We start from the raw sequence: 26562 nt of genomic DNA on the forward strand, positions 1-26562 counted from the left end.
AGGGAAGTGTTAGATTTTTGGTCCTGCCCTCTGAAACCATGCAAAAAAGTCAGAGGCCAGTTACATGCAGACCTAGACTGTTCTCCAAGAGTCATTTTAGTGAATGCAAGCTGGCCATCTTATGATCCAGTCTGAAGTGACAGCAACCCCTGAAACAAAAAAAAATATTTAAAAACCTCTAACTCTGGCCTGTGGCAGGGGCACAGAGTGCCAAGAATCATCATTTTCAGACCATCTGTAACATGAATTTAACCCTTGGTGCTCCAAGAGCCTTGTGAAGAGACCCTACCATAAGAAGAGCTGAATCGTGTCCATCTTGCTCTAAATGACAGCAGAAGACAGAAGTCAGTTGCAGCTAAATGAGGGGATATTTTCCAGGTCCTTTTTGGAAGGACTCATAAAGGAGTTGGTAGTGCTTCATCAGGCAGCTAGGTGGTGCCATAGTGCATAGAGCACCAAGCCTGGAATCAGGAAGACTTACCTTCCTGAGTTCAAATCCGACCTCAGAACTTAATAGCTGTGACCCTTCATCATGGTTTCCTCATTTTTCATCTGTCAGATGAGCTGGAGAAGGAAAAGGCAAACCACTTCAGTATCTATGCCAAGAAAACCCCAAATGGGGTCAGGAAAAGTTGCACATGACTGAACAACAACAACAGGGCTTTACTGGGCATCCAAAGTCAACCAAAAACAGCATTTCATGGAACACGGGGGGAGTCTCTTGTACGATACGTGATGAAGATACGCATCAAAGCCATCATGAAGATAATTATAGCTTATGCTCCAACATCTGTTACAGAGAATATTAAGGCAGAGACATTCTGTGAAGGACTTAATAAGACCTTCTCAATAAAATCACCATTCGTGGCATAATTCATAGAGAGCTGGCCTTGGGGTCAGGAAGACTTGCATGCAAGTGCCCTCTTAGATATATACATACTGACTGTTTGACCCTGGATAAGTCTTTTAGCCTCCCAGTGACCCAGACAAATTCTCTGAAGACAATATGTTGCAAAGAAACTGTGGAACTGCACTAACACAGGGAATTGCCCCACTAAGACTTGACTACATCACAGGTCCACCCCCCTACCCTGTCACCCTCAGCGATTTCATTGCATAAGTGGTCATAGGGGAGGGTGATGAAAAATATCTCAGAAACTTCAGTTTCAGAGGAGAGAGAGAGAGAGAGAGAGAGAGAGAGAGAGAGAGAGAGAGAGAGAAGGAAAGAAAAGAAAGAAGAAAGAAAGAAAGAAAGAAAGAAAGAAAGAAGAAAGAAGAAAGAAAGAAAAAAGAAAGAAAGAAAAAAGAAAGAAAGAAAGAAAGAAAGAAGAAAGAAAAGAAAGAAAGAAAGAAAGAAAGAAAGAAAGAAAGAAGAAAGAAAGAAAGAAAGAAAGAAAGAAAGAAAGAAAGAAAGAAAGAAAGAAAGAAAGAAAGAAAGAAAAGAAAGAAAGAAAGAAAGAAAGAAAGAAAGAAAGAAAGAAAGAAAGAAAGAAAGAAAGAAAGAAATCAGGTCTGGGCTTATCAAAGAGAAAAGATGCAGAGGAATAGGAACAGATCACTTCAGTTATAGAAAACTAGTGTTGATCAGATGCCTTCTCTTTTTCCATCTCCTTCATAAAGAGGGAGATGTAAGGAAAAAGAACAAGCATTTTCTAAAGAAAGAAATATGCAATGAACAATCATAACAGTGACTGTGGATGGAGTGAACTAATCCATAAAATGGAAGAGAATAGGAGCATGGACTACAAAGCAGAATTGAGCAATATGCTATTTGTAAGAAACACACTTGAAACATAATTATTCGTTAATTCTTTAAAATGAGGGTTTAAGGAGAATTTATTATATGTTTCAGATAAATTCAAAAGAGCATTAGTGATTGTGATCTCAGACAAAGCAATAATAAGGATAGACATAGTTAAAAGAGGTAAGCATGAAAACTACATTATGCCTAAAGGCTCCATTAAAAATAAAATAATATTAATACTTAACATAGTGCATCAATACTTAATGTATATCTAGAGGCAACCAGCCAGTACAGTGGATAGAATGATGGTCTCGGAGTCAAGGAAAAGCTGAGTTCAAATCCAGCTTGAGGCAGCTACACAGCTTCATGAACCTGAGCAAGTCACTTAACCTCTTTTTTCCTCAGTTTCCTTGTTCCCAGGGTTGTGATGAGGATCAAATATGATAATGTATATAAAGTTGCTTGCAAATCAAAATGCTATGTAAATGATAGCTAATTATTTTATTGCATCCAAATGACATAATCAGATTACAGTGAGAAATAGAAAGCATAAATAGTTGAAGATTATAATTTGCTTCTTTCAAACCTAGATAAAGATAAACAAGAAAAGTTAGAGACAAATAAGACTTTAGAAAAGTTAAATTTAATAGATATCTAGTGATTACTGAATGATAATAGAAGGTATTATATACATACTTACATATATTTCCCAGCTATCTGTAGCACCTTCACAAAAATTGACCATACGTGTGGGCATTTGCTCATAAGCAAATGCAGAAAAGCAGAAATGGTAAATAAAGCCTTTACTGAGCACAACCTAGTAAAAGTTATAATCAGTAAAGGGCCTTTGAAGAAGGATTCAAACATAAATGAAGACTAATTTAATGGAAAAGAATCAGTGAGTCAAAGAACAGTTGATAGAAATTGATAGAAACATAGAAACAATTGATAATTTCATTAAAGAAAAATAAGACAACATACCAAAACTTTTAGAATACAGCCAAAGCAGTCCTAAGGGGAAAATTTCTATCTCCTAAACACTTTCAGCAGAAAAAAAAAAAAGATTAAATCAATAATTCAGACATGCAACTAAAAACATTAGAAAAGCAATTTTTTAAAACCTTTTGTTGTTGTTCAGTCATGTCCAACTCTTCGTGACCTCATGGACCATGTGGTCCATGGAGTTTTCTTGGTAAAGATATTGGAATGGTTTGCCATTTTCTTCTCCAATAGATTAAGGCAAGTAGATGTTAAGTGACTTTCCCAGGGTCACACAGTTCATTAAGTGTCTGAGGCTGGATTTGAACTCAGGTCTTTTTGCCTCTAGACCCTAACCAGACATAAAAACAGAAATTCTGAAAATCAGAGATAGGATAAACTATTGAATTGATAAATAAACTAATAAAATGAACTATTACATAATATAATTTTAAAGAAGAGGTAAACCAGCTTGCCAATATCAAAAAATAAAAATGGAGAATTCATAACAAATGAAAAAGGAAATGAAAAACCTCAGTAGAAACTATTTTCCCCAGTTAAAGATCAGGAAAACAAGAAATAGGGAATTTGAATAACCTAGTCAGAAAAAGAAGTTGAACAAGCTACAAAGTAACTCTCCAAGGAGAAACAAACTCCAGGATCAGATGGTTTTACAAGTGAATTCTATCAAACATTCAAAGAACAATTCTAATATCAGATAACATTTTTTAAACAGGAAAAGAGGCTTGATCCCCACAACAGCTACAGATTCTAAAGAAATGCTGCAGATAACAAACAGCACTTGTGCTGGGGAACCCAGGTCCCTTTTTGTCACTTTGTTGTCTTTCTCATCAACTCATCCTCCTCAAGAGCCCGGAACATTTCTTTATAAAATTGCAAACATTCAGAGATCTTACGGTGTGACAGACATTAACAACAAAGAACAAACCAGATTTGGCCAACAAGAAATGGAGGATATTGAAGAAGTAGAAGAAGAAGAAACTGGTAAAAATGCAAACAGCAAGACATGTCAGATGACTGGTCAGATGATGCAAAATGCTCAAATTTTTTCAGTCCTTCAAGAAAGAATACACAATTCTATGGAGACATCAATAGGACACCTATAAAACTTTCCAAAAATAATTTGGCAATATGCCATCAAAAGCCTTCAAGTTAATTGTGCACAGGTAGAGTAGCAAAGCTCATGCCCTTGAAAGAAATCTTTGTATGCTATTCTTGACCAGCCACTTTTTGATAAGAAATGTGAAGTAATTAATGCAATTTATGAACCTACAGAAAAAGAATGTGAATGGAAACCAGATGATGAAATTTCAGAGGACATTAATGAGAAGGCTAACCTTCGAAGAGGAGGGGGGGAAATAAAGAAAAGAATTGCCCTAAAGAATTCCTGAATTCTGGTTGATTGTTTTTGAAAGTGTTAACTTGCTCAGTGACATGGTTCAGGAACTTGAGGGGCCTATTCTGAAACACTGGGAAGCTATTCAAATGAAGTTCTCAGGTGATGGCCAACCTGTGAGTTTCACATTAGAATTTCACTTTCAATTCAACAGGTATGTCATCAGGCTGTTCCACAAACAAAACACTCCATTTTAGCCCTAGGCATTCTCTCTGGCTGTCCTCCATGACACATCTCTGCATCTTGGCTTCCCTGGCTTCCTTTAAGTCCCAGCTAAAATCCCCCCTTCTAGAGGAAGGCTTCCCCAGCCTCTCTTAATTCCAGTGCCTTCCCTCTGTTAATTATCTCCTGTTTACACTGTCAGTGGCTTACTTTGTATATATTTGGTTGCATGTTGTCATCCCCATTAGATTGTAAGCTCATTAGGGGCAGAGACTGTCTTTATCTCTTTTTGTATCCCCAGTGCTTAGGACAGTACCTGGCACATAGTAGAAACTTCATAAATGTTGATTGATTGATTGTTGACAAAGACATATTGGATGAAGTCAGAGGCAGATGATTCAGATCCCTTCTCCTTTGTTGGAGCAGAAATTATGAGTTGCATAGGGTGTCAGGTAGATTGGGGGATGGGGAATGTCATTTTGAAAACAATCGAGAAAAACAAACACAAGGGATGTGGCACAGTGAACTGTGGCAAAAGCAATTTCCAAAGATTCTTTCCTCAATTTCTTTTCTCCTGAAATTTCTGAAAGCTCAGGCTTGAATGATGATGCAACGTCCTTTCTGTAGACTCCAAAAGTGACTTTTTCCTTAAGCAGATGCATAGTCCCAAGATCAGTGTTACATTTCGTAGAAGCTAATGAAGATGAAGATGATGATGATGGTGAAGCTGATGTTGAAGAAAGGAATTAAAAATCGGTGAAGAAAATGATCCAGAATGTGATCAGAAGAAAGTCAGAGGCCAGCAGAGTGGGAGCAGCCCTGAAGTGTCGTGTGTGTGGCCTGGAAGATCACCTGCCCTGTAACAGCCTGAGCACAACTCTTAGTTACTCACAGCCTTCAGTTTTTTTATGTTCCAGGCAGGACGAAGCAGATGATTTTTGTTTAAAAAGGGAAAAATGAAAACCTGAACACTGAGGAACTAGTTCAGAATATAGGCTTGTTTTTACCCTCTATTTCAGTGGTATAATTTTCTGCCAGATGAATTAGTCCCCTGAAGCACGTTCGTTACGACGTGGTTTAATTCTTGTGCAGTCTTTTGTCATGTAATTATTAGACTGCAGCTATAAAAATGATTCATTGTTCGTCGAGACCCACATTTGTTTGGGGGGAAGTATCATTCTGAAGAACTAACCAGGGTTCAAGTAACCTTGTACCAGCTGTGCCTTCATTCTTTCATTGCTTTTGTTATAACAAAAACCAGAATCAGTGATTTGTTCAGGTGTAGGAAACTCCAGAGTTTTAAAAGTGTGAGGCCTATAGTAATATAGCTAATATGTGTCAGAGGCAGGATCTGAACCCAGATCTTTCTGACTAGAAAGCAGGGTTTCTGCCCACTAAACCATGTTGCCTCTCCAGTTACAGTTATGCCAAAAACAAGCAAATTCTTTCTTTTTTATTGTCTGAAACACTGAATTTCCATTTTTATATGTCCAGAACCCACATAAGTGTCATGGTTTTATTTGAGAGATGTTAAAATATTCATAGTATAGATTGGAACTTTCATAAGCCCTCAGAAGTTAACACAGACATCTACCTAAACTATGTAAACAAACCAAATTAATATTTATGTGTACTCTGTAAATAAAACTTTTAACCAGACTTTCAAACAGAACATTATGCAGTGAAAAACAAAGCTAATGTAGAGAAATGGTGAGCAGCTTATTTATTCAAAGTTTGTAGCCCTTAAAAAAACTCTTGAATTGCAAAGAATCTGTTTTGCCAGGGGGGTGCATGTTATTATACTAGAACAATTGATTCCCATTGGAAAATCTCTTTATACAGAACACCAAAATTTTTAAAAATCAGCAATAATATACTTGTCTGTGAATTGGTGAGGTTTTTTTTAATGAGTTTTTATATTGCATTATTAATTATCCATTGTGTACTAGATGCCAACATAGGATAAGAATTAATAATGAATAATTTTGTAATTTGTTTGCTTTAGTAATTCAGTTAGGTTTCCTGAAAGCAAATTCATTTAAAGTGGACCTTTTTGGAGGCGTCTGTTGTATAGGATCAAACGATTCAGAAGCATGGGAGCAGCTAGGTGGTGCAATGGATAGAGCACTGGCCTTGCAGTCAGGAGGACCTGAGTTCAAATCCGGCCTCAGACCAAACACGTGACACTTATTAGCTCTGTGACCTTGAGCACATCACTTAATCCCAGTTGTCTAAAAAGGAAAAAAAAAAGATTCAGAAGCAAAACAGAAAAGGCTTTTATTGGCTAAGGTTTTCATTAATGAAAGCCAATGGAAATGAAGAAACTGCCCTTTCTCAATCCTGGAATCCAGGGATTCCCCTTCTCAGGAGTGAGGAACCTGCTCCATTGAAGCCACACAGGGCCTGCTAGGTCCTCGGGTGTGGCCTTTTGACTGAGTCCAAGTTTTACAGACCAAATCCTTTTATTAAAGGGACTTGTTCTGTGAAGTTTGATTCAGTCAAAGGGCCGCACTTGAGGACCCAGAGGGTCACACGTGGCCTCGGGGCTGCAGGTTCCCGCCCTTGCTGATTATTTCCACTTAGTTGTTTGTGCAAATAAGGATAATACTTCAGTATTAAAATGGCCCCTGATCTTGTCATTGTGGGCATCCTTTCCAGCACTGCAGTTTGCAGAGCTAGTCAGGCTTTATCATCCTGGGCAAACCCTATCTGCGTCTTCCCATCAGTCCTCCCAGTACATGAAGTTCACCCAGTGCATCATAAGCCATTCTCAGGATCTTGGGCTCCCAGGATAGCCCTTAAGCTCTACGTTTTTGCTGTGTGGCCAGCTCAGCTCTTGTCCTAGTCATACATTTCCTGATCCAGTTTTTACACACAAATGATTGTTGATAATGTCCTGCAGCTCCCTTACATTAGCTGTTCACCTTGTCGGTGTCGTCTGGGTTGGCCCAATTTTATTCCCTCAGAGACTGGTATTCTAGGCTTGTGGTATCACCAGAAGAAGATAGATTTTTAAAGGAGGAAGTATCAGGGAGCAGCTTAGAATCATTGAAATCTTTGGGCAGCTTTCCAAATGCAGTCCAACTCACCCCCTTCCTATTTCATTCTGGACCCAGCTCAGCTTCAGTCCCTGTCTCCGTTATATGTACTGAGAGACTTAGTGAGCAGCCAATCCAGTTGCACATCATATTCCAGACAATAGCCTTTATCCATTGGATCTTTCTCATGTCACTTGTTAGGCCAGTTTCTTGTTAATTGTCCTGGGTTTCACTGAGGTGGTCCTGTGGTATTCTGGGGCTTGGTATAATAAATACTTTATCTGAAAACAGGAATATCTGGAAGACCTCACCATCTGTTCAGAAACTCTATTCCATATCAGCTCTTCATGGGACATCATCCATGGCAGTGGTGAGCTCTCGGTGAGCATACCCCTCCATTTTGTGCCTTGCTCAATACAGTCAAAAGGCTGTTGAACAAAGTTATCTCTCTGCTTCTTTCTGCCAAGGACTCTTCTATGACCTTAATATATGCATGAGGAAACATTTGGTTGGAAAAGAAACTGTGGTTGAATTTTGCTCTGTGAAGCCAAAATATTAAAATGTAGATGTGTGTGTGTGTCTGCAAGCAAGAAATAGCAGGATCACTCGACCTTTCAGTCAGCGTATGACTGGAGAGATGGTTGTAATTGGGAAGGTCTGCCTATGCCTTTCGTACTTTTTCATCAAGGCTCCCTGTGAAGCTTTTGTACACCATTCTCGTCAGTATTTTATAAGGATTGGCATATAGCTCAATGAGTCAGTAGTTACTGACATTTCTTGATATGTTATCAATCGACATTCTGTTCGGTGTGGCGCAGTGTCTAGCAGGAGTGCCAGGAAGACCCAGCTCCATTTCTCATCTCTGAGCAGAACGAGCAGATCACTTCACCTCTCTGGGCTCTGGCCCACTCTCAGGCTGTTTGTTGTAGAGACCTGCATTGGTGGAGGGAGCTCCCTCACATGGGAGTACTCTCTGCCAGGAAACTCACAGGCTGGTGCCATACCCCTACCCTAATACCATCCATGATTTCCCCCGCTTTGGTACCTTTATCCTCTTTCATGCATCTTACAATTTGATTCTTCATTGCTTTCAAAATTGCTTTGGCTCCAGGCCAGATTTTGTGTTTTAGTATTTAGTCTGGTCCAACTGTCCTTTTTTTTTGGGTGGGGGGTGGCTAGGCAATAGGGTTAAGTGACTTGCCCAGGGTCACACAGCTAGTGAGTGTTATGTGTCTGAGACCAGATTTGAACTCAGGTCCTCCTGAATCCAGGGCCAGGGCTCTACCCACTGTGCTACCTAGCTGCCCCTTGGCCCAACTGTTCTTAAGTCCCCCTTAACCCGAGGGCATTAGAGTCCAGCTGTATTGGTTCTGCTGGCTGAGAATCAATGCAAATCACCCTAGAAATCGTCAGATATGCCCTGTTTCCCTCTCGCTGCTGCTGTTCTTTGTGAGTGCTCTTGCAGCCATCTATTAGGCACCAGCTGTGTGCCAGGCACTGCGCCCCATCCAGAACAACTCCCCCGGAGTCCTTCCTCTGCACAGAGTGACCCAGGCCTCGCCCTGAAGGAGCTGGGAGCTTATCCTTGGGGCTTCAACATGTAGCCAGAGAAGATCCGAGACACTTTGAGAAAGGGAGAGAGAACACTAAGAGCTTGTGGAGGAGGGAGGAGGCATCCGGAGAAATGCTTCTCCTGGGACGCGAAACCTGAGCTGAGCTGAGCCTGAAAGGAAGCTCGAGATTCCAAGACAAGAGAGAATTCCAGGCTTGAGGGGAAAGTTGGGCAAAGGCCCAGAGGTGGGGAAAGAAAGGCCAAATTTAGAGAACAGCAAGAAACAGGGGCCACTCAACGGAAAGCAGGCTCGGCCCAGATCCGTGAGGCTTTCTCGAGCTGCCGAGCTGAAGTTTGTGTTTATTCTAAAGCAGGGGGTTTTAACCCGGAGTCTGCGAAGTTTTGTTTTTTTAATATTTTGATAACTGTTTCAATAAAATTGGTTTCCTTAGCACAGTTCCTGGCAGTGGCAAGTTTGTAAGACAGATACATTTATCTATGTACCTTTGTAATCTGTGTATTTTATTTCATGCATTTAAAAGCCTGTTTCTGAGAAGAGGTCCATAGACTTCTCGAGACTACGAGGGAGGGCAGTGGTACAAAAAGACTGAAGAAGGAAACTGCATCCTAGAGGTCGGAGGAAGCTGAGCAGCAGAGTGACACACTGTGCCTTGGGCTTGAGGAACATGAAGTTGGTACCTTAGTTTGAGCTTGCAGTCACCGTGAAAACCTCCAGAACTTTCTCAGATAGTAGTATGTAGATAGCCCTGCTTCCTCTGCTCATCCTCGGGAAGTCAGCTTGTTGAATCCAGTTGTAAAACTGTACATTTTCCCCAGTTAAATTAGCCCTTGTGAGATGTGGGTCCTGCCTACCAAAATCTTTGAGGATCCTAATTCTAGCATGTTAACCACCCCCTGACTTTGTCTCATCTGCTAACATGTTAAGCATACGAGGGCCTCCAGTAATGGGTCAGTTTGTTGGCTGTTGGATGAGAATTTCATATTTTCAGTCTTAACAGTTCAGTTCAAGTCACGGCATCTCATTTGATACTTATAACGCTCCCAGGAGATAGATAATGGTGATGATGAAGATACCTTCTAGCATGGTCATACTATCCAATGATATCTTTTATACTGCTTCTCCAGCGCAATTCTTTAGACTTATATGAACTATGCAGGCTGAACTTCCATTAGCTACTAACTGCCCATACCACTGGGCATTATAACGCCCAGATGTTTTGAAGATGAGTTACAATCTAGGTTCACCTTCCCTGCCCTGTACTTTGCTAAAATCTGGGTAACTTTGTATCTACCATCCAGTGATGCTGTCGGAAAGGAGGAGTTGTGGTTGGTCTGACTTGACCTGTTCTTTGTGATCTTTCTCCCAAACTCCTTGTCTGTTTGCTCTTTCTGTTCAAGTCTAGCATTCTCCAGGGACAAAACCCCTTGTTTCCCCCTCCACTGATCTTCATTCTAGTGTAATCCACCGTGGGTCCCCTTCTGTTCCTAGATTTCCTTACATGAGTGTGTGAATATTTTTTGATCCAGCTAGATCTTTATCGTTTCAGAAATAAGCACACCGTGTCGCTCCAGTGGATAGACTAGTTATTTTTTGACAGCTGGTGGTAAACACGTCTTGCTAGAAACAGTAATTATATCATCGCTATAATTTTACAGACTGAATTTCATTCATTAAAAAAGCTTCCAAAACCAATTTATTCTGTCATAAATTTACTTTACAATACCTGCTTACTATACGATTCTGACCAACCCAGCTCCTTCCTATCAGATTTCACTTAAATGAGCAACACCCATGCACAGCGATGCTGTCCGTGAGCTTCATCCCACCAAACCTCAGTGATGACTTGGATGTCAAAGTTTGCTTCCATGTAATAGGACCTTTGTGCCTTTGTATATGAATACCTACGAATTTGAGTTTGTGCTCCTATCTCCTTTTTTGGATTTCTTTTTTCTTCAGTGAATTTTTGGGTGTCTCTACTGATACATTGGTAGTTTTCTTCCTCCTTCCCCCCCCACCCCCTTGTCCTCCCTGTAAAAAGTCAAATCCCTTTCTAGTCTAGACTTGCTTTTTATGCCCCTTGAAGACTTTTCTGTTTTTATGCTGGGGTTGGGCGTGTGTGTGTGTGTGTGTGTGTGTGTGTGTATGTAATTTTATTTCTAGAATTATTAGTAGGAGGCAAATGGTCTCCCTAGTTGAACATAATATTAGGATGTGGAGGGGGAGGGTTAAAGCTGGAACTTAATCAGAAAAGGCCTCCTGGTGGAGAAGGTGATGCTTGCATGGACCTTTGAAAGAAGCTTGGGATTCTCAGAGGTGGAGGCGAGAAGGAAGAGCAGTGGGATGGAATGGATAGATACAGGCCAGACTTGAGATTGGAAAGACCTGGGTTCAAATCTCACCTCAGACAAGTCAAGTCAATTTCTCTTGGCCTCAGTCCTTCAGCTCTGAAATGTGGGGTTTGGCCAAGATGGCCTGTAAGGTCATTTGCAGCTCTGAGTGGGTGGCAGGCAAAATGGCATTTATCAGGAGCAGAAATTAGGCCGGTCTGGTTAGCACAGAGAGGGGAGTGATGTATAATAAGTTGGAAAGGTAGGCTTTAGTACAAAATAGAAGAGTTGTTATTTTTCTTGGATGCCGCAGGGCACCATTGGAGTTTGTTTGTGTTTAATAGGAGTGGCTTGTGCTATGGAAAGGATCATTTTGGCCTCAGTCTGCATTATGGATTAGAGAGGAGTGATTGAGTGATTGTCAAAGGACCAGCTGGGAGACTATTGCAGTAGGAAAACTGAGAAGGGTAGAGGAACTGAACAAGGGTAGAAGCTCTGTGGGTGGAGAGAAAGGGAGGGGAGGGGAGGGGAGCCAGGTTAAGGAGTTGACCAAGTTTGGTGTAAATTGGCTAAGGAAGAATGAAGAGTTAAGGATGACTGCATAGTTGCAAAACTAGGGGACTAGAAGGCTGATGGTGCCCAGGACAGAAATTGGAATGTCGGGAAGAGAGGAGGGTTTGGAGGGAAAGATGGTGATTTCTTTATGGAACATGTGTTTCCACCGGAAGCAGCCTCAAGCCAGATGGAGCTGCAGAAGGTGCAGCTCCTTCGTCATCCTCTTCTAGGCCTTTCCGAGGTGCCGCAGATTCTGGGTAGCACCTTCTACTCGACTGTCACTTGCTGTCTGTATCTTATATGGACCCATTCGTACAGATGTTGTCTCCTTCATTAGACTGAAAAGTCCTTGAAGACAAGAGACTGTTTTTGCCTTTCTTTATATCCTAGCACTGACTGCAGTGCCTGAAACACAGTAAATGGTAATTCATGCTCGTTGATAGGTTGACTGGAGCTCAGGAGAGAGACTCAGGTTGGAGATGTAGATCCAGTTTGATGCACAGCCTCCATAATTGGGCCTATGGGAGTTATGATATTGCTAAGTGGGTGTGGAGAGAGAACAGGATACAGGGACTCAGCCTTGGACTATGTATACCCATGGAGAGGAGCAGGATAAGGCTAAGAATAATGAGAGAGCCTGCAGCAGGAGAGGAAGTGGTTACGACTGTTGGGTGGGTGCTGCAGGAAAGGTCAAGAAGGATAAGGGTGAAGAAAAGGGGTGGGGGGGTGGCAATGAAAGAGTCATTTATAACTTGCAAGAGAGCAGTTTCCATTGAGTTGTGAATTGGGTTTCAGTCATGATCTTTAAGACAGAAGTCTAGCCAGTCAACCCCAAGATAATCAGGTAGGTTCTAGCCATCAAAAGTTACCTTCCTTTGGGCAGAACAACCTCAGGTAATGGCATGGTACCTCCTGTGGGGAGGATAAGGTGAGTTGCCCAGCAGCACCCAGGTACCACTTGATGGTTATTTTGGGGGCCTTCCTGGGCCCTCCTGGTTCGGAGTAAATGTGGGAAGATGGAGGAAGGTAACACTTCTAAAACTTAAAAAGCAATATTTCCCAGACTCCCTGGATTCCAGTGATGCTGATGGTCGAGACCCCATGACCCACAGTATAAGAAGCGCTGAAAGGATTGAGAATGGAAAAAGTTTAAGAAATCCTGGATAGGGAGCCACCAGGAAGCCACTTTGGCTGAGGGTAGAGTTTAGGAGGTAGAGTGCGTGTCATCAACCAGGGATAGATAGGCTGGAGCCAGAGGGTGACCACCTGTAGCTAAGGAGGGTTTGGCAATCGGGGAAAGGCAGGGGATGATCAGGGGCCAAACTCCTGAGGGAACTGATTGGGGGTCATGGGACAGGGGAAGGGCAAGTCCTCAGCATCCTGAGGTCTCCGAAGCAGTGGGGAAAAGGAGGGAGGGTGGGGTAGAATAGGGGCAGGGGCAGGAGGCAGGTGAGGGGAGGAGGCACAGAGGCTGCTCCCAAGAGCTTTGGGCAGCAGACAATGATTTATGTGGAGGAAGGAGCCCCTTTCCACTTTCAAAGCCCAGTTTTCTTATGTTTGGTATAGGGCTAAACTCTGTAAGTTTCACCCAGTTTGAGATGTTTAGAGACTTGTTGGGAAGACAAGGGTGGGAAAGAAGGAGGGCCACACCTACAAGGTCTCCTCCCCAGGCCGCCCTGCCGCTCCTTTTGACCAGGGCTGGGATCCGTGATACGGGTCCTGGCATTGTGTGTGGGGGCGGGCAGCCAGAGCTCGGCTAGAGACATCTCCAGGCCACAGCCCACAAGGCCAGCACCCTCCAGACTTCCTTGAGCGCTGGTTCTTTGGCCCAGGCCCACATTTGCTGCATTTGGAAATTTCAGGCCCTGGGTGTGAGTCCAGAAGGTCCTGACCACCGCTGGCCTGACTGGATCTTCATTTGGGGCAAGCTTGAGCACAAGACCCCCCACCCACCCCCACCACACAAGGGGTAAGTAACCTGGCAGAATCGGCCCTCTCCTTGAGATGGGCTTTTTCAGTGTAAGGTTGTGTTTGCCAATAATTGCAGTCAGATACATTGGGGGGATTTCTGGTTTAAGTACAGAAAGTTTTAGGAAGAGCCCGCCCTAGCCCTGGGAGCCCTTCAGTTTCTGAATGAGGGGGAGGAGAGAAAGGGGGTGGGGGCTGCCACTTCCCCTCCTTTGCTTTTCTCAACCCGCTGCTCCTGGAATGGAATGAAGAGTGATTTGTATCCTCTCTTTAATGAGGGGCTCTCTTGTGGAAGGAGACTCCCAGCAGATGTGGGAGAGCACATGTGAGCAGAACCCCCCAGGCTGCCCCTCCCCACAGGCCCTAAGCAGCCTCCTTTGTCCTGGGATTAGGGCCCATGTGACCGTTCTCTCATTCACAACTCCAGCCCCCTGTGGCTTTCTTTTACAGTTGGTCCCCAGGCTAAGGGTGTGCTAGAGGTCAGACAGAGAGCGAGGGCCAGACTGAGCCCACTGAACCAAAGGGGACAGCCGTCCATGAGTGCAGCCCTCCGGCCAGGCCCTGCCAGCCAACCGCACGAGTGACTCTTTATGCTGAGCTGTTTCTGTTAACGTCCTTGTCACTTTGGGCTGTTGATGAAACGACACCTCGAGCCAGCCCCAGAGCTCTGAAGTGACCGCCCTATGCCCCCAGAGGTGGCCCAACAGCCTGGCAGGAGGGGTGGCCATGAGCAGGGAGCTGGGGCCCGGGGGCTCTCCATGCTGCTGCCCAGGGAAGCGTTGATGGCAGATGCCGAGCTGAGCTCACCAGACTAGACTTCATTCCTGAGGATGATACAGGTGGAAGATATGGATTGTTGCCTTGGGGCACCCTGCGAAAAACGTTATTTCCCAGACTCCCTGGATTCCAGTGATGCTGATGATGAAGGAATCCTGGCCTGTGAGGATTTAGAAGTCAATCCTTTCGATGGTTTGCCATATTCTTCTCGTTATTATAAACTTTTGAAAGAAAGAGAAGATCTTCCAGTATGGAAAGAAAAATATCCCTTCATGGAAAGTCTTCTCCAGAGCCAGATTGTGATTGTGGCTGGAGAAGCGAAATGTGGCAAGAGCTCTCAGGTGGGTACTTCCTGTGGGTGGGGGCCTGGCCTGGCCTCTGTATCCATTGGGAGCCAAACTGCGCTAGCAGCCAAAAAGCAGTAGCAGGTTTAGTGCCGGAGCTTATTAACACACCGAATAGTTTTTCATTTCGGCTGAATACCAGTCTAACAATGTTTCTGAACTTCTCAGAAATGTTTGGCTGATCACTCGAGGCAGGCCTTTAGAATGGCACTACAGCTCTAGCCACCAGAGCTCTGTCTAAATGGTTTCCATGCACATTTTAGCATTTTAACAATCTGATAGATGTGTTCCCCCTCCGGCTAGATGGGGAGCACTAACTCTTTCTCTCCTGTTCTCTGCTGGCTGATCTTTGAGATAAGTGGGCACCCTGTAAAAACTCAGAAGCCCCAGAAAAGTCAAACTGGGCACACAGCTGCCTGCCGCCAGTGAGAGTTTGGTCACCAAATGGAGGTATATGTCCGCCCCGGCATCATCAGCAGAGCAGCTGCACGGTATCGTGAATGGGCCCTGGGGACTTCTGGATCGGGGAGGGCCGGATTTCAGACTACAAACATGAACTGGCCAATGCCATGTTCTTCTGAACATCATCAGGCCCAGACCTGTGGGATTTTAGTTTGGGAAAGAACTTTGAAAGTCACCCAGTCTAATTCCTCGGTTTGTGGAAGAGGGAAGCAGTCATGGAGAGGTTTATGACTTAGCCCCAGTCAGCCGGGCACTGGGAAAGCCAGGGTTAAAACCAGCCTGCAGCCTCCCTGTTGTTTCCATCTGCCTTTTAGGGGGAGAGGCCTGCACTCTACCCCAGGTTTCTCATTTGATTTGTACTCATTCACATTCCAGGGAACTCACATGTTTCTGGTGAGTCTTTTTGGCCCATTCAGTCCAAAGGAAGTGGTGAGCAGAACTGAGTTGGGAGTACTTTCTGTGGCCCTTGGAACAAGATGTTTCCATGTGCTTTTTTCTGTGTTTTTGAAGGTCCTTGTGCTCTATGCCCTGAAATGCAAAATCCTTGGAGACCAGAATAGTGTAAATGCCTGCTGTTTCAGTATTTGCACTATTGTTTTCAAGTAAATACTTGGTAAGGTTTTAAAATTCTGTTCATCTTTTTTCTGTTGGGAAGGAGAATTCAGGCCAGTGAATGGCCTCAGCATCACAGCAAAGTGGTAAGAAAAGAAATTCTTCCTAACCTGATGTGAATCTGTTATGGATCGGACTGGTGTTCTTTGAAGAAACCCATTGCCCAGATGTGTTTACCTTTGCTAGACCTAGAGTTAGGGTTGGTTTCCACCCCTGAAAAACAGCTCAGTTGTCTTGTGAGGGGAAAAAAGTCAAATTTTAATTTTTGTTTTGTCAGAAGTTTAAAATTTTAAAAGTTAAAAAACGCTTTCCTAGGCTTATTTCATTCTTCCCACATTTAACCCAGAATTCTGAGGTCACTAGAGAGTTAGTAGGTAGGTGAAGGTTCTTTGAACTGTTCTTAGGAGGCTCTGGCCTTTGCTTGTCTGTCCCTGGCTGGGTCTCCCACTCTGTCTCTCTGGCTGTCTCTGCCTGGATCTCTCTCTCCAGCTGTCTCTGGCTGTCTCTGCCTGGCTCTCTCTCTCCTGCTCTCTCTGACTGGGTCTCTCTCTCTGGCTGTCTCTATCTGAATCTCTCTCTCTCTCTCTCTCTCTCTCTCTCTCTCTCTCTCTCTCTCCTCTCTCTCTCTCTCTGGCTGTTTCTGGCTGGCACACTGCTGTTTGTAGGTTTTCTTGGAAGAGACAGCAGAACTTTCTGAAACTGCCTGCTTTGCTTCATGCATGTTCTCAAGGTTTCATCAAAACTTCCCCAGTGAATGAATGGTTTAAGATGATGAAGACTACAACTTCTAGGAGGAGAAATTGAGACTAGGCAATAGATTGACAGATCAGGTGAATCTAGCATAGGGGATATCTGCCTCACTGTCTAAGAAAATAGCTCCTAACTTTTCCTCAGCCACACCCTGTCCCCATGCCCCCGTACCAGGTGACAGTGCAATAGCTCTCCTTCCAAAGCCAGGCTTCCTCCAGATCATAGCATCTCTGTCTCTCCCATAAATAACTATTCTCCTAATTTCTCAGGTCACATACTTGAGGTCACCTCTGATACCTGCCATTCCCTGGCTGATTAATCCATCCCCTGCGTTCCATTCTCACTGCCACCATATTTGCTCAGACCTTTGTCACCATTCTCCCACCTCCAGTTTTCCACCCTTCTGTCCTCTCTTTTTGTCCTCTGTGGGATTAGTGCCTGTCAGACATTTATCAGATCTCATCACCCCACTGCTCAGAAATAACTGATGGCTTACAATGCCTGTTATTCAAAGTTGAAATTCCTCAGCCTGACACTGAAGGTCTAGCACCAGACTGTGCGTTTTCGCTGAACTGGACTCCTTGCCACTGTCTGAACACACTGTGCTTCTAACGCTGTGCTTTTGGCTATTCTGTTTCCTGTATCTGGAATGCCATGTCTGCCTGTTGAAATCTTGTTCGTTTTTCAATGTTCTGGTCAAATGCCATCTCCTTCATGAATTCTTCCTAAATCTCCTTCACAATCAGCCCAGTGGAAGTGACCTCTCTTAAATTGTCATAGCACTTTGTTTATACCTCCCCACTCACTTCAGTCAGTCAGTCAGTCAGCATTTATTAAGGTCCTGCCATATGCTAGGTACTGTACTAAGTTCTAGGGATACAAAGCTGGGCAAAAGACAGCCTCTGTCTTAGTCCTCACAGTCTAACGGGAGAGGTGACATGCACACAAATATATACAAAAAAAGTTATCAAGGCTATACAAGGATAAATAAGAAATAATTAGCCCTAGAGTTAAGAGGAACTGAGGAAAGCTTCCAGTAAAAGGAGGGATTTTAGGGACTTAGAGGAAGCCAGGGAAGTCAGTAGTTGTAGTGGAGCAGAGAGAGCATTCCAGGTATGGGGGACAGCCAGAGAAAGTGCCCATGGAACAGCCCGGAGGCCGGCGTCACTGGATGGAAGAGTATATGTGGGAGAGCACAGTATAAAAAGACTGGGAAGGTAAGAAGAGGCTATGTCACAAAGGGCTTTGGACACAGAAGTCTTTTGTATTGATCCTAGAGGTGATAGGAAGCCGCTGGAGTTTATTGAGAAGGGCTGGGGTGACATGGTTAGACCTGTGTTAGGAAAGTCACTTTATCAGCGGAATGGAGAATGTACTGGAGTGGGGAGAGGCTTGAGGCAGGCAGACCCCGCAGCAGGCTATTGCAGCGGTCTGGGTGTGAGGTGATGAGGACCTGCACTGGCGTGGTGGCGGTGTCAGAGGAGAGGAGGAGGTGTGTCCAAGAGATGGCAACAGGTTGTGTGTGGGGGTTGAGATGGTGAGGAATCTAGGATGACCCCTAGGTTGTGAGCCTGAGGGCCTGGGCCCATGGCCCTTGTACTTGGGTGCCTGTCTTGTCCCTCTGTAACAGATTCTTAGAAGGAAGGACTGTGTCTTGTGCAGCTTCATAGCTTACTCAGCCCCCGCTAGGGTACCTTAAAAAAATCCTGAGCAAAATACTAGTTTGAATAATTACTGAAAGCACTGCATTTGATGCATGGAACTTATGCCAACCTTAGTGCCAAGAATGTCTCTGCACACGCTTCAATGAAACCACCCAGCACTCACTAAGGAAAGCTCATATGGATCCTCAGGCCTTCCTTTTTTTTTTCCAAATCAAATTAGCTACTTGTTTATCAATTTTATTGAGGTTTTTTGTTTGTTAAAAAAAAACAGCCCCTCATTTTATTTATTCATTCAATGGATTTTTTGCTTTCAATTTTGTTAATATCTTCTTTGATTTTCATAATTTCCAAATTGGTGTTTAGTTGGGAGGGGAGGTGTTCTAATTTGTGGGTTCCTAGGGTGTTTTTTTAGTTGCTTGCTCAATGATCCACACTTTCATCTTTTATTGATGAGAGTATATAGAGATGTAAATATTACCCTAAGCACTGCTTTGGCTGAATCCCAAAGTTTTTGCTGTATTGTCTCGCTGTTGTCATTATCTTCAATGAAATTATTGGTTGTTTTTGTGATTTATTCTTTTACTCATCCATTCTTTAGGATTAAGTTATTGAGGCTTCCTTTAATTTTTAATAATTTCATCAGCAATCCTATTTACCATAATTGTATTTTGGTGCATAAAAGATGGGCTTAATATTTCCTCTTTTCTGCATTTGTTTGCAAGATTTTTATTCCCTAATACATGGTCAGGGTGTGTGTGTGTGTGTGTGTGTGTGTGTGTGTGTGTGTGTGTGTGTGTGTGTGTAAGTGCCATGCACAGCTAAGAAATATAAATATACTCCTTTCAATTCCCATTCAGTAATCCCCAGAAGTCTATGATATCTAACTTGTCTAAAATTCTGTTCAGTTCTTTCATTTCTTTTTTCTCTATTTTTTATTAAATTTGTCTGTATCTGAGAGGGGTAAATTGAGGTCAGCCACTAATAGGGTTTTGCTGTCTCTTTCTCCCAGTAACTCATTTCACTTTATCTTTAGGTATTTAGGTGCTATACTATTTGTGTGTGTTTGTATTACTGATATTAATTCATTGTCTATGGTACTTTTCAGCTAACTGTGGTTTTCCTCTTTAACTCAGAGTCAGCTAGGTGGCACAGTGGATAGAACACTGACGGGTCCTATGGTCGGAAAGACCTGAGTTCAAATCCAGCCTCAGACACTTCCTAGCTGTGTGACCCTGGGCAAGTCATCAAACCTCTCCTAGCCTTAGTTTCTTCAAATGTAAAATGAGTATAATAATAGCACCTACCTTACAGAGTCATGAGATGATATTTATAAAGACCATATCAAGTGTATAATAAATGTTTATTCTCTTCTCTTTTCCCTCTTTTAATTAAGTCTGCTATTTTTTATTTTATGGGTAAGTATTGTGTTCCTTTCTCCATTCTATTCTCTTTTACTTTTGTTTCTCTTTGTTTCCTGCTCCCTTTTAGAGTTTGTTTTGTTTAGGACTAATCCCTCCCTTAATCTGCTTTCCCTCTTACTCCCCCTATCCCTTTTCCTTCCTGTTTCCCTGATGAATTCAGTCTGTTTCTTAGTGCCACTCTGTGTGTGGATGTATTCTCTCCTCCTTGGACCAGTTCACATGCAAGGGAGATTCAGTTGTCCCTAGCTCCTTCACACCCTTCCCTCCTTGTTTGTATACCCCAATTAAGTGTTAGAGTCTTCCTCTTCTTTCCTGTTCCTCTTCCCTTCCTTCCCATTCTCCTTTTTAAGATCTTCAGAGCCTAATAGAACCATTGTCAGGTCCTCTGATCAGTCTCCCTGAAGTGACCCTAGATAGTGAGTTCTTAGGGGATACATATATGATTTTCCCATATTTGAATATAAGTCTATCCATGTTAAATCCCTTATGATTGCTTGCATGTATTTACCTTTTTATGCTTCCTTTATGGGTTTATGTTTCAGTTTCTACTCAGCTTGCTTAGAAGTCTTCCATTTCCTTAAATTCCACTTTTTCCCCTGTAAGATTATACTTCGTTTTGCTGGGTAAGTTATTCTTGACTGTAAGCCTATATTCTTTGCAACACAGTGGATAAACTGCTGGGCCTGCAATCAGGAAGATCTGAGTTCAGGTCTGGCCTCAGACCTTTACTAGCTGTATAACTCTGGGCAAGTCACTTAACCTCTTTGCTTCAGTTTCCTCAACTGTAAGATGAGGGTTATAACAGCGCCTCCCTCTCAGGGTTGTTGTGAGGATAAATGAGATAACATTTTGTAAGAAGTGTTCAGTGTAGTGCCTGGCACGTAGTAGGCATTATGTATATGCATATTTCTCTCCCCTCTTCTGGAATATTATTCCAAGCTCTCTGCTTATTTATAGCAGTGGGTGCTAAATCCTATGTGATTTTCTACTGACTTCTTAGTACTTGGATTCTTTCTTTCTGGCTGCTTGCAGTGTTTTTTCTTTAACCTGGAAGCTCTGGGTTTTGGCTATAATATTCCTAGGAGTTTTCACTTTGAGCCTTTCAGGTGATTGGTGAATTCTTTCTTTTTCCAATTTGCCCTCTGATTCTAAGAGATTTGTGGGCAATTTCCTTTTGTGATTTCTTGAAATATGATGTCCAGGCTCTTTTTGGTCATGGCTAGTCCAGGTATGCAATGATTCTTAAAAATTGTCTTTCCTCTGTTTTCCAGTTCAGTTGTTTTTGCTGTGAGACACCTTATATTTTCTTCTATTTTTTTCCAGTCTTCTGACTTTGTTCTATTACGTATTGTTTCCTGCTATCATTAGCTTCTGTTTGGTCAATTCTATTTTTAGGGAGTTTTTCTTGGATAAGATTCTCTATCTCTTGTTTCAAGCTGTTAATTTTCTTTCCAAATCTTTCTTCCATGGCTCTTAATTCTTTTCTAATTTTTTTTCTACTTCTCATTTGTTTTTCAAATTATTTTTAGTTTTTTGTTTTGGGGGGTTTTTTTAGATCTTAAGCTCCTGCTTTATCTCTTCCAGGTCTTGTGCCTATGCTGTTTTTCTTTGAAGCTTTGCTTATAGATGTGTTGAGTCATTCTCTTCTTCTGGGTTTGTGGCTTAAGCATCCCTGTCACCCAAACAGCTCCTTATCATAGCATTCCTTTCTGTTGTAGTTTGCTCGTTCTTCCAGCCTGCTTCCAAGGCCAGGCTCTACAGGGTGTATCTCAATTGAGCCTTTGTCCTCTCGGGTTCTCTTCCTGTTTTCTTGGGATCTTAGGGATGGCTTAGGCTTTCAGTGCTCACAGAATGGGAACATCTAGTGTAAAATGTGGCCACCCCCTTCCTGGTCTGAGCTCTGCAGGTTCCTGACCTGGGTCTGAGTCTGCTTCACCCTTCTGTGGTCTTGCCCCAGTTAGAAGTGCCAGTTGACTGTTGCTTCACTCAGCCGCTGATGACCAGCTGGGAGGCTCTGCTGGTGCCACAGGGCGGGACCGGGGGCTCCCCTTTGGTCTGCGATTTCTGCCCTGGTTATTTCACAGCAGGCTTCAGACTGGGCTGGAAGATGGAGCCAAGAACCACTCCTCTGCTGGCGTCAGGGCCACACAGTTGTTGTTTGCTTCCAAACTCACTTCTTGCTCCGACCACAACCTATGGTTCATGACACTCCTCACCCTAGAGCTCTACCCCTCAGCACAGGTCCCCTCTGCAGTCTGCCCTGCGTCTTTGAGCCAGAACTGCCAGTGGGGCACAGTGATCCAGCAAAGCTCTGGGACCTCTTCTTGCCCAGGTGTGCTCCATGGGGTACACTGTTGGGCACACTTCCTCCCCGCATCCTTAGACCAACGTCTGGCTTCCTGGGCCAGCTGGGCTGGGACTCGGTCTGGTGCGTTTTCTAGATCTTGATGTCACAGAAGAAAGTTGGGCTCTCCTTCTTCCCTCTGTCGTGGCTCTGCTCCCTATCAGGGCTTCCCGATGTCACGTCCAGTACCCTTTCCTAGGCCAGCCAACTAATGCTTCTTTTTGAGGCAAAGAGGCCAACCAGGAAGCTATTAAAGAAGTCCAGGTAAGAGGTGATAAAGGCCGAAACAAGGACAGTGACCATATGAGTGAAGAGAAGGGAATGGATATGGTGTCAGTGAGGCTTGGTAACTGATTCTGTATGGGGGGTGAATGAGAGTGAGGAGCTGAGGATGACTAGTATGGTGAATTTGGGTGCCTAGAAGGAAGATGGTACCCTGACAAAAATAACGAAGGGAGTTCAGAAGAGGAATGGGTTTGGGGAAAGGATAATTCTGTTTTGGACATGTTGATTTTGACATGCAAGTGGGGCATCCAGTTGGTGATGCAGGGCTGGAGTATGGGAGACAGACTAGGGCAGAAACATGAGGTCACTGAGAGTCATCTGTCTAGAGATGGGAACTGATGAGAATGACTCAAGGGGCCTGGAGGAATTCTGGGAAGGAAAACAGAAGCCCACAAGTAGCAAGGGACTAGAGCCATGTAGTGTGCGGGGCACGTGGTATTGGAAGCACAGGTGGAGCTCAGGCACCCATCAGAGCAGCCCACGGACCACAGTGGAGCCACCAGCAATGCCAGCCTGCATCTTGGCTGTGGTCCTGTGCCAGTTCTCTGGATTTCTCTCATTGGGCTCTCTGACTGTGCTCCCTTCTCCTCCCCATCTGACCTCCAAGTGCAATGCCGCCCCACCTGATCAGCTGAAGCCCTCAGAAGACTCCCTGTGGTTTCACTGGGGCCAGGCCGCAGAGCCTACTTATAACAAGCCAGAGACTGAGGGAAGCGTGGTGGACGGGCCTTGGGGTGATGGAGATGGGCTGCTTACAAATTCAGTATCTAGAACTAGAACACACAGTGCATAAGGATCACTAATCCTACTTCAGCAGCTCAGGTTCCTTTTCCTCAGATGCACCATCTTCACACTGATGCTGGCATAGATGCTTTCTTCTTTGCCTCATCTGTGACTCCCTTGGTATTGGAAATCCCAGCCGCCAGTTCCCTTGACCAGTGAAACTGGGCATCTGCTGTGCAATGTCTAGCCTGGTGGAGCTTCCTGGGACACTTGAGATGTTAAATGATTGTAGAATTTAAACCTGTGACTTCTTGACCCCAGGGTTGGCAGACTCTCTGACTGTGGGGCACATGTGCCCCCGTATTAAGAAGAATGTAGAGTATTCAGCCTAATGCAATCTCATAGCTTCAATTGTCCCCTCTATCTAGATAACCAGTAAATCTGGGTCTCCAGCCATAGCCTCTTACCAAGTTTCCAGTCCCATTTATCCACGGCCTCCAAAGAGGCCCTGGTCACACGCACTGCCCTCAGAATGGCCCTCAAAGAAAGGCCCGTGGCCCTGCCAGGGATCCCCTCACGTCCGCTCTCTGCATCTTCTTTTACCATTACCTTCTTGGCCTGCTTCTGCCAGCCTGGTTGCCTGTGGGGTGGACCAGCAGCCTTCCTGGCCCCACACCAGCTGGCTCCCCCAGGGCATGACCCTGCTTGTAGTCAGTGTGTGTATTCTCTCTGAATGCCCTCCAGCAAAAACCAGTGTGGAGCCCATGGAGCTGGCACCAGGGAGCCTTGTGGGCCCTGGGCCTCGGGCACAGCTTTCAGCCTGGCTTCCCTTCCTGTTTGTGGCACTGCCGTCATCTCCATCTTCCATCCTCTGCACAGTGGAGTGCTGCTGGACCCTTGTCGTGTGTCCCCACTACCGTTCCTTTGATAGATATCACTTCATCCTGTTACGTATTTCCCAGAAGGGTCTCGCGAGCCTGTGTCTGCTGGCTGGTGCCACTGCCTGGGCTGGGCCCCTTTGACATCCCCCGTGGGAGGCTGCAGCCAGAGCTTTCCCCAAAGCACCCTGCAAACTGCCATCAGCTCCTCTTGGATCATGTGCCAGGCTGGCCACCTCATCCGATTCAGAGGCCCCTCTCCCCATTCCTCGCTGTCTAGCACACACCCATCTTTTCATTAATCCCCACATGTGTAAGATGAAGTTCAGTGAAAAATTTAAGTCCCTCCCCCACGCAGACTCCTGAGCTAGGTACCCTCCCCTCTGGGAGCTTATGGTCTGACAATCCACCATGTAAACAAGTGTTAGGTAGACCATGGCACCACCGACGGGGAAGAGATGGGCCAAGTGTCGAGGGAGTAGTTGAGGCGTTGAGGCAGCAGAAGTGTTTTGGGGCGGAGGATGCCGCACTGGACAGTGAGAGACACAAGGCTTTCTGTAGGTTGAGATCAGGAGTGAGAGCCTGGGCAGGTGGGAGACCACACGTGGACATCTGCAAGCCGCCAATGGTCTGAGGGTTGTGAAGGCAGCTGGCGCGGTGCAGTAGGTTGCACCAGGCTCAGGAGCTCTCAGCTCTGCCCAGGAGCAATAGGGAGGCATGGAAAGTTTTTAAGCAGGAGGGACAAGTCACCCGGTCAGCCCCAGGTCCTGTGAAGGCTGGCCTGGAGAGCGCAGAGGCTGGAGGCTGGAGACTGGAAAACAGGCAGGAGGTTATTACAGTGGCCCTGGCCAGAGTGTGGAAGGGAGCCCAGACCTGGGGGCAGCTAGCATGAAGCAGAACCAACAGGGCGTGGCAGCTAAGGGGAGTTGGGGGGGAGGGAAGGTGAAGAGATGGGAGGGTCAAGCTGGGAAAAGGTCCATCTGGATATGAATACAATTTATTTCCTCTGTCATGTGATGCTTGGGTGGGTCACAGGGCCTGTCCAAAAGGACCTTGTGCCCATAGACCTGTCTGAGATGCCCCTCTGACTCACTCTCTGGAAGGGTTCATAGACTTCCCCAGACTGCCTGTCAGGGGGTTCCAGGGCACAGGAAAGGTAGGGACCCCCTGCTCCAGCCTGACCTGCTCCTCAGAGGAGTCCGTGAAGGGCCAGGCTCACACAGCCAGGGCAGAGCAAAGACCAGGCTCCTGGTCTCCCAGTGCCTTCCACTCAAGGGCTGGTCCTCCCGTCTTGTTCTTTCAAATAGGTTGTCACATCAGAGAGGGTAGGGGCTGGGCCTTCTTCGGTGTGGTTTCCCCTACTGCAGCCACAGACACCACAACCCCACAAGCCAATCCTGGGACTCTGGGAAGGAGGAGGGATGGAGGAAGGAGCAGGTGAATGTATTGCGTCTTCCTGGCATGGGCTTCTCTAAAGGGACATCAACCCTTGTAGCTACTCTGAGTCTACAAAAGCTTTTGTCTGAATAATTTTTAAAAAATTCATTTAGAAGCTCAATCCATCCCAGGGACAGGGCCTCAAAATATCAGCTCTCCACCGAGTGTCCTCTGCCGATCTATCATCCTGTCATTGGGGAATGAGGTGGTTACATTTGGAAAAGGCTGTGCTATCAAACAAAAGGTATCAGTAAACATTTTTTAAAATACAAGCACCACTCCCAGTTTGGTGAATGGACAGAAACAGATAGTCATAAGGAGCAGTGGATTTGGGGCAGAGAGCATCGGTTCTATCTGGTGCAGATGGAGGAGGGGGTCCTGGTGGGACCTCTAGGGGAAGGTGTCTATTAGACACAAAAGGACCTTTGGAAATGAAGATTTTAGTAAGTGCCATTCTTTTCTAAAGAAGACTGGATTGAATGCGTTTCTTACTGGCTATGTTTTTGTTTTAATCATGAATTGCCGGTATTTACCTTGCCTACTTTGGGGGGGGGGGTGACATATATTTTGCTAGTAAAATGCATCTATCTATATTTTCTTCAAGGGATAATTTGTAATTTTTGTTTTGATTCACAGATTTCAATGTAAATAAAATTCCTTAGAGAATAGCTATTCATTTTTTTTCAAAAGATGGACATCAACCTTTGAGAAGATTTCAAGTGAGCAATAAGTCTTTTATGCTAGAAAATAAAGGCTATCAATAAAAAGAAAAGTCTTTTCAGAACCCAGTGCAGAGAAGAAATTATTTGAATATTTTTATTTGCTTCTTAGCCTGGGCATGAGAGCAAACAGCCAGTTGATTCCTATTTCTCTAATATTTCACTTGCTGGTAGTAAGTTGATGAATATGCAATAATAGCTGGATGTTCCTGGAGCGTAGCCTCTTGGAATGAGACCACCTTGACAGGGCCGGCCAGAAAGAAGTCGTCTAACAGACCCCTTCCCCCCCACCTCCATCTGCGCCAGACAGAACCGATGTTCTCTGCCCCCAGACCCACTCCCTGTCTGTCCATTCACCAAACCTGGGTGTGCTGCTTGTCGTT

At 44.6% G+C, this 26562-nt stretch overlaps 1 protein-coding gene and 1 pseudogene across 3 annotated transcripts in view; both read left to right on the forward strand.

Annotated features, from left to right (window-relative positions):
• Positions 1–26562, forward strand: part of DHX32 (DEAH-box helicase 32 (putative)) — a 64737-nt gene that overhangs the window by 9346 nt on the left and 28829 nt on the right. For 2 of the 3 annotated variants that reach the window (XM_078150691.1, XM_020973645.2), the window contains exons 2-3: positions 13658–13764; positions 14214–14881. The exons of the other annotated variant lie outside the window; for it this stretch is intronic. In XM_078150691.1, the coding sequence (XP_078006817.1) occupies positions 14594–14881 (288 nt within the window). In that variant the 5' untranslated portion in view covers positions 13658–13764; positions 14214–14593. The remainder of the gene's footprint in view (positions 1–13657; positions 13765–14213; positions 14882–26562) is intronic. 3 annotated transcript variants of the gene reach the window in all.
• LOC144456238 (nucleosome assembly protein 1-like 1 pseudogene) lies at positions 1384–7812 on the forward strand (annotated as a pseudogene).

The sequence above is a fragment of the Phascolarctos cinereus genome, unplaced genomic scaffold, assembly GCF_003287225.1.
Source record: "Phascolarctos cinereus isolate Bilbo 61053 unplaced genomic scaffold, phaCin_HiC Scaffold_3;HRSCAF=262, whole genome shotgun sequence".
Taxonomy (NCBI): domain Eukaryota; kingdom Metazoa; phylum Chordata; class Mammalia; order Diprotodontia; family Phascolarctidae; genus Phascolarctos; species Phascolarctos cinereus.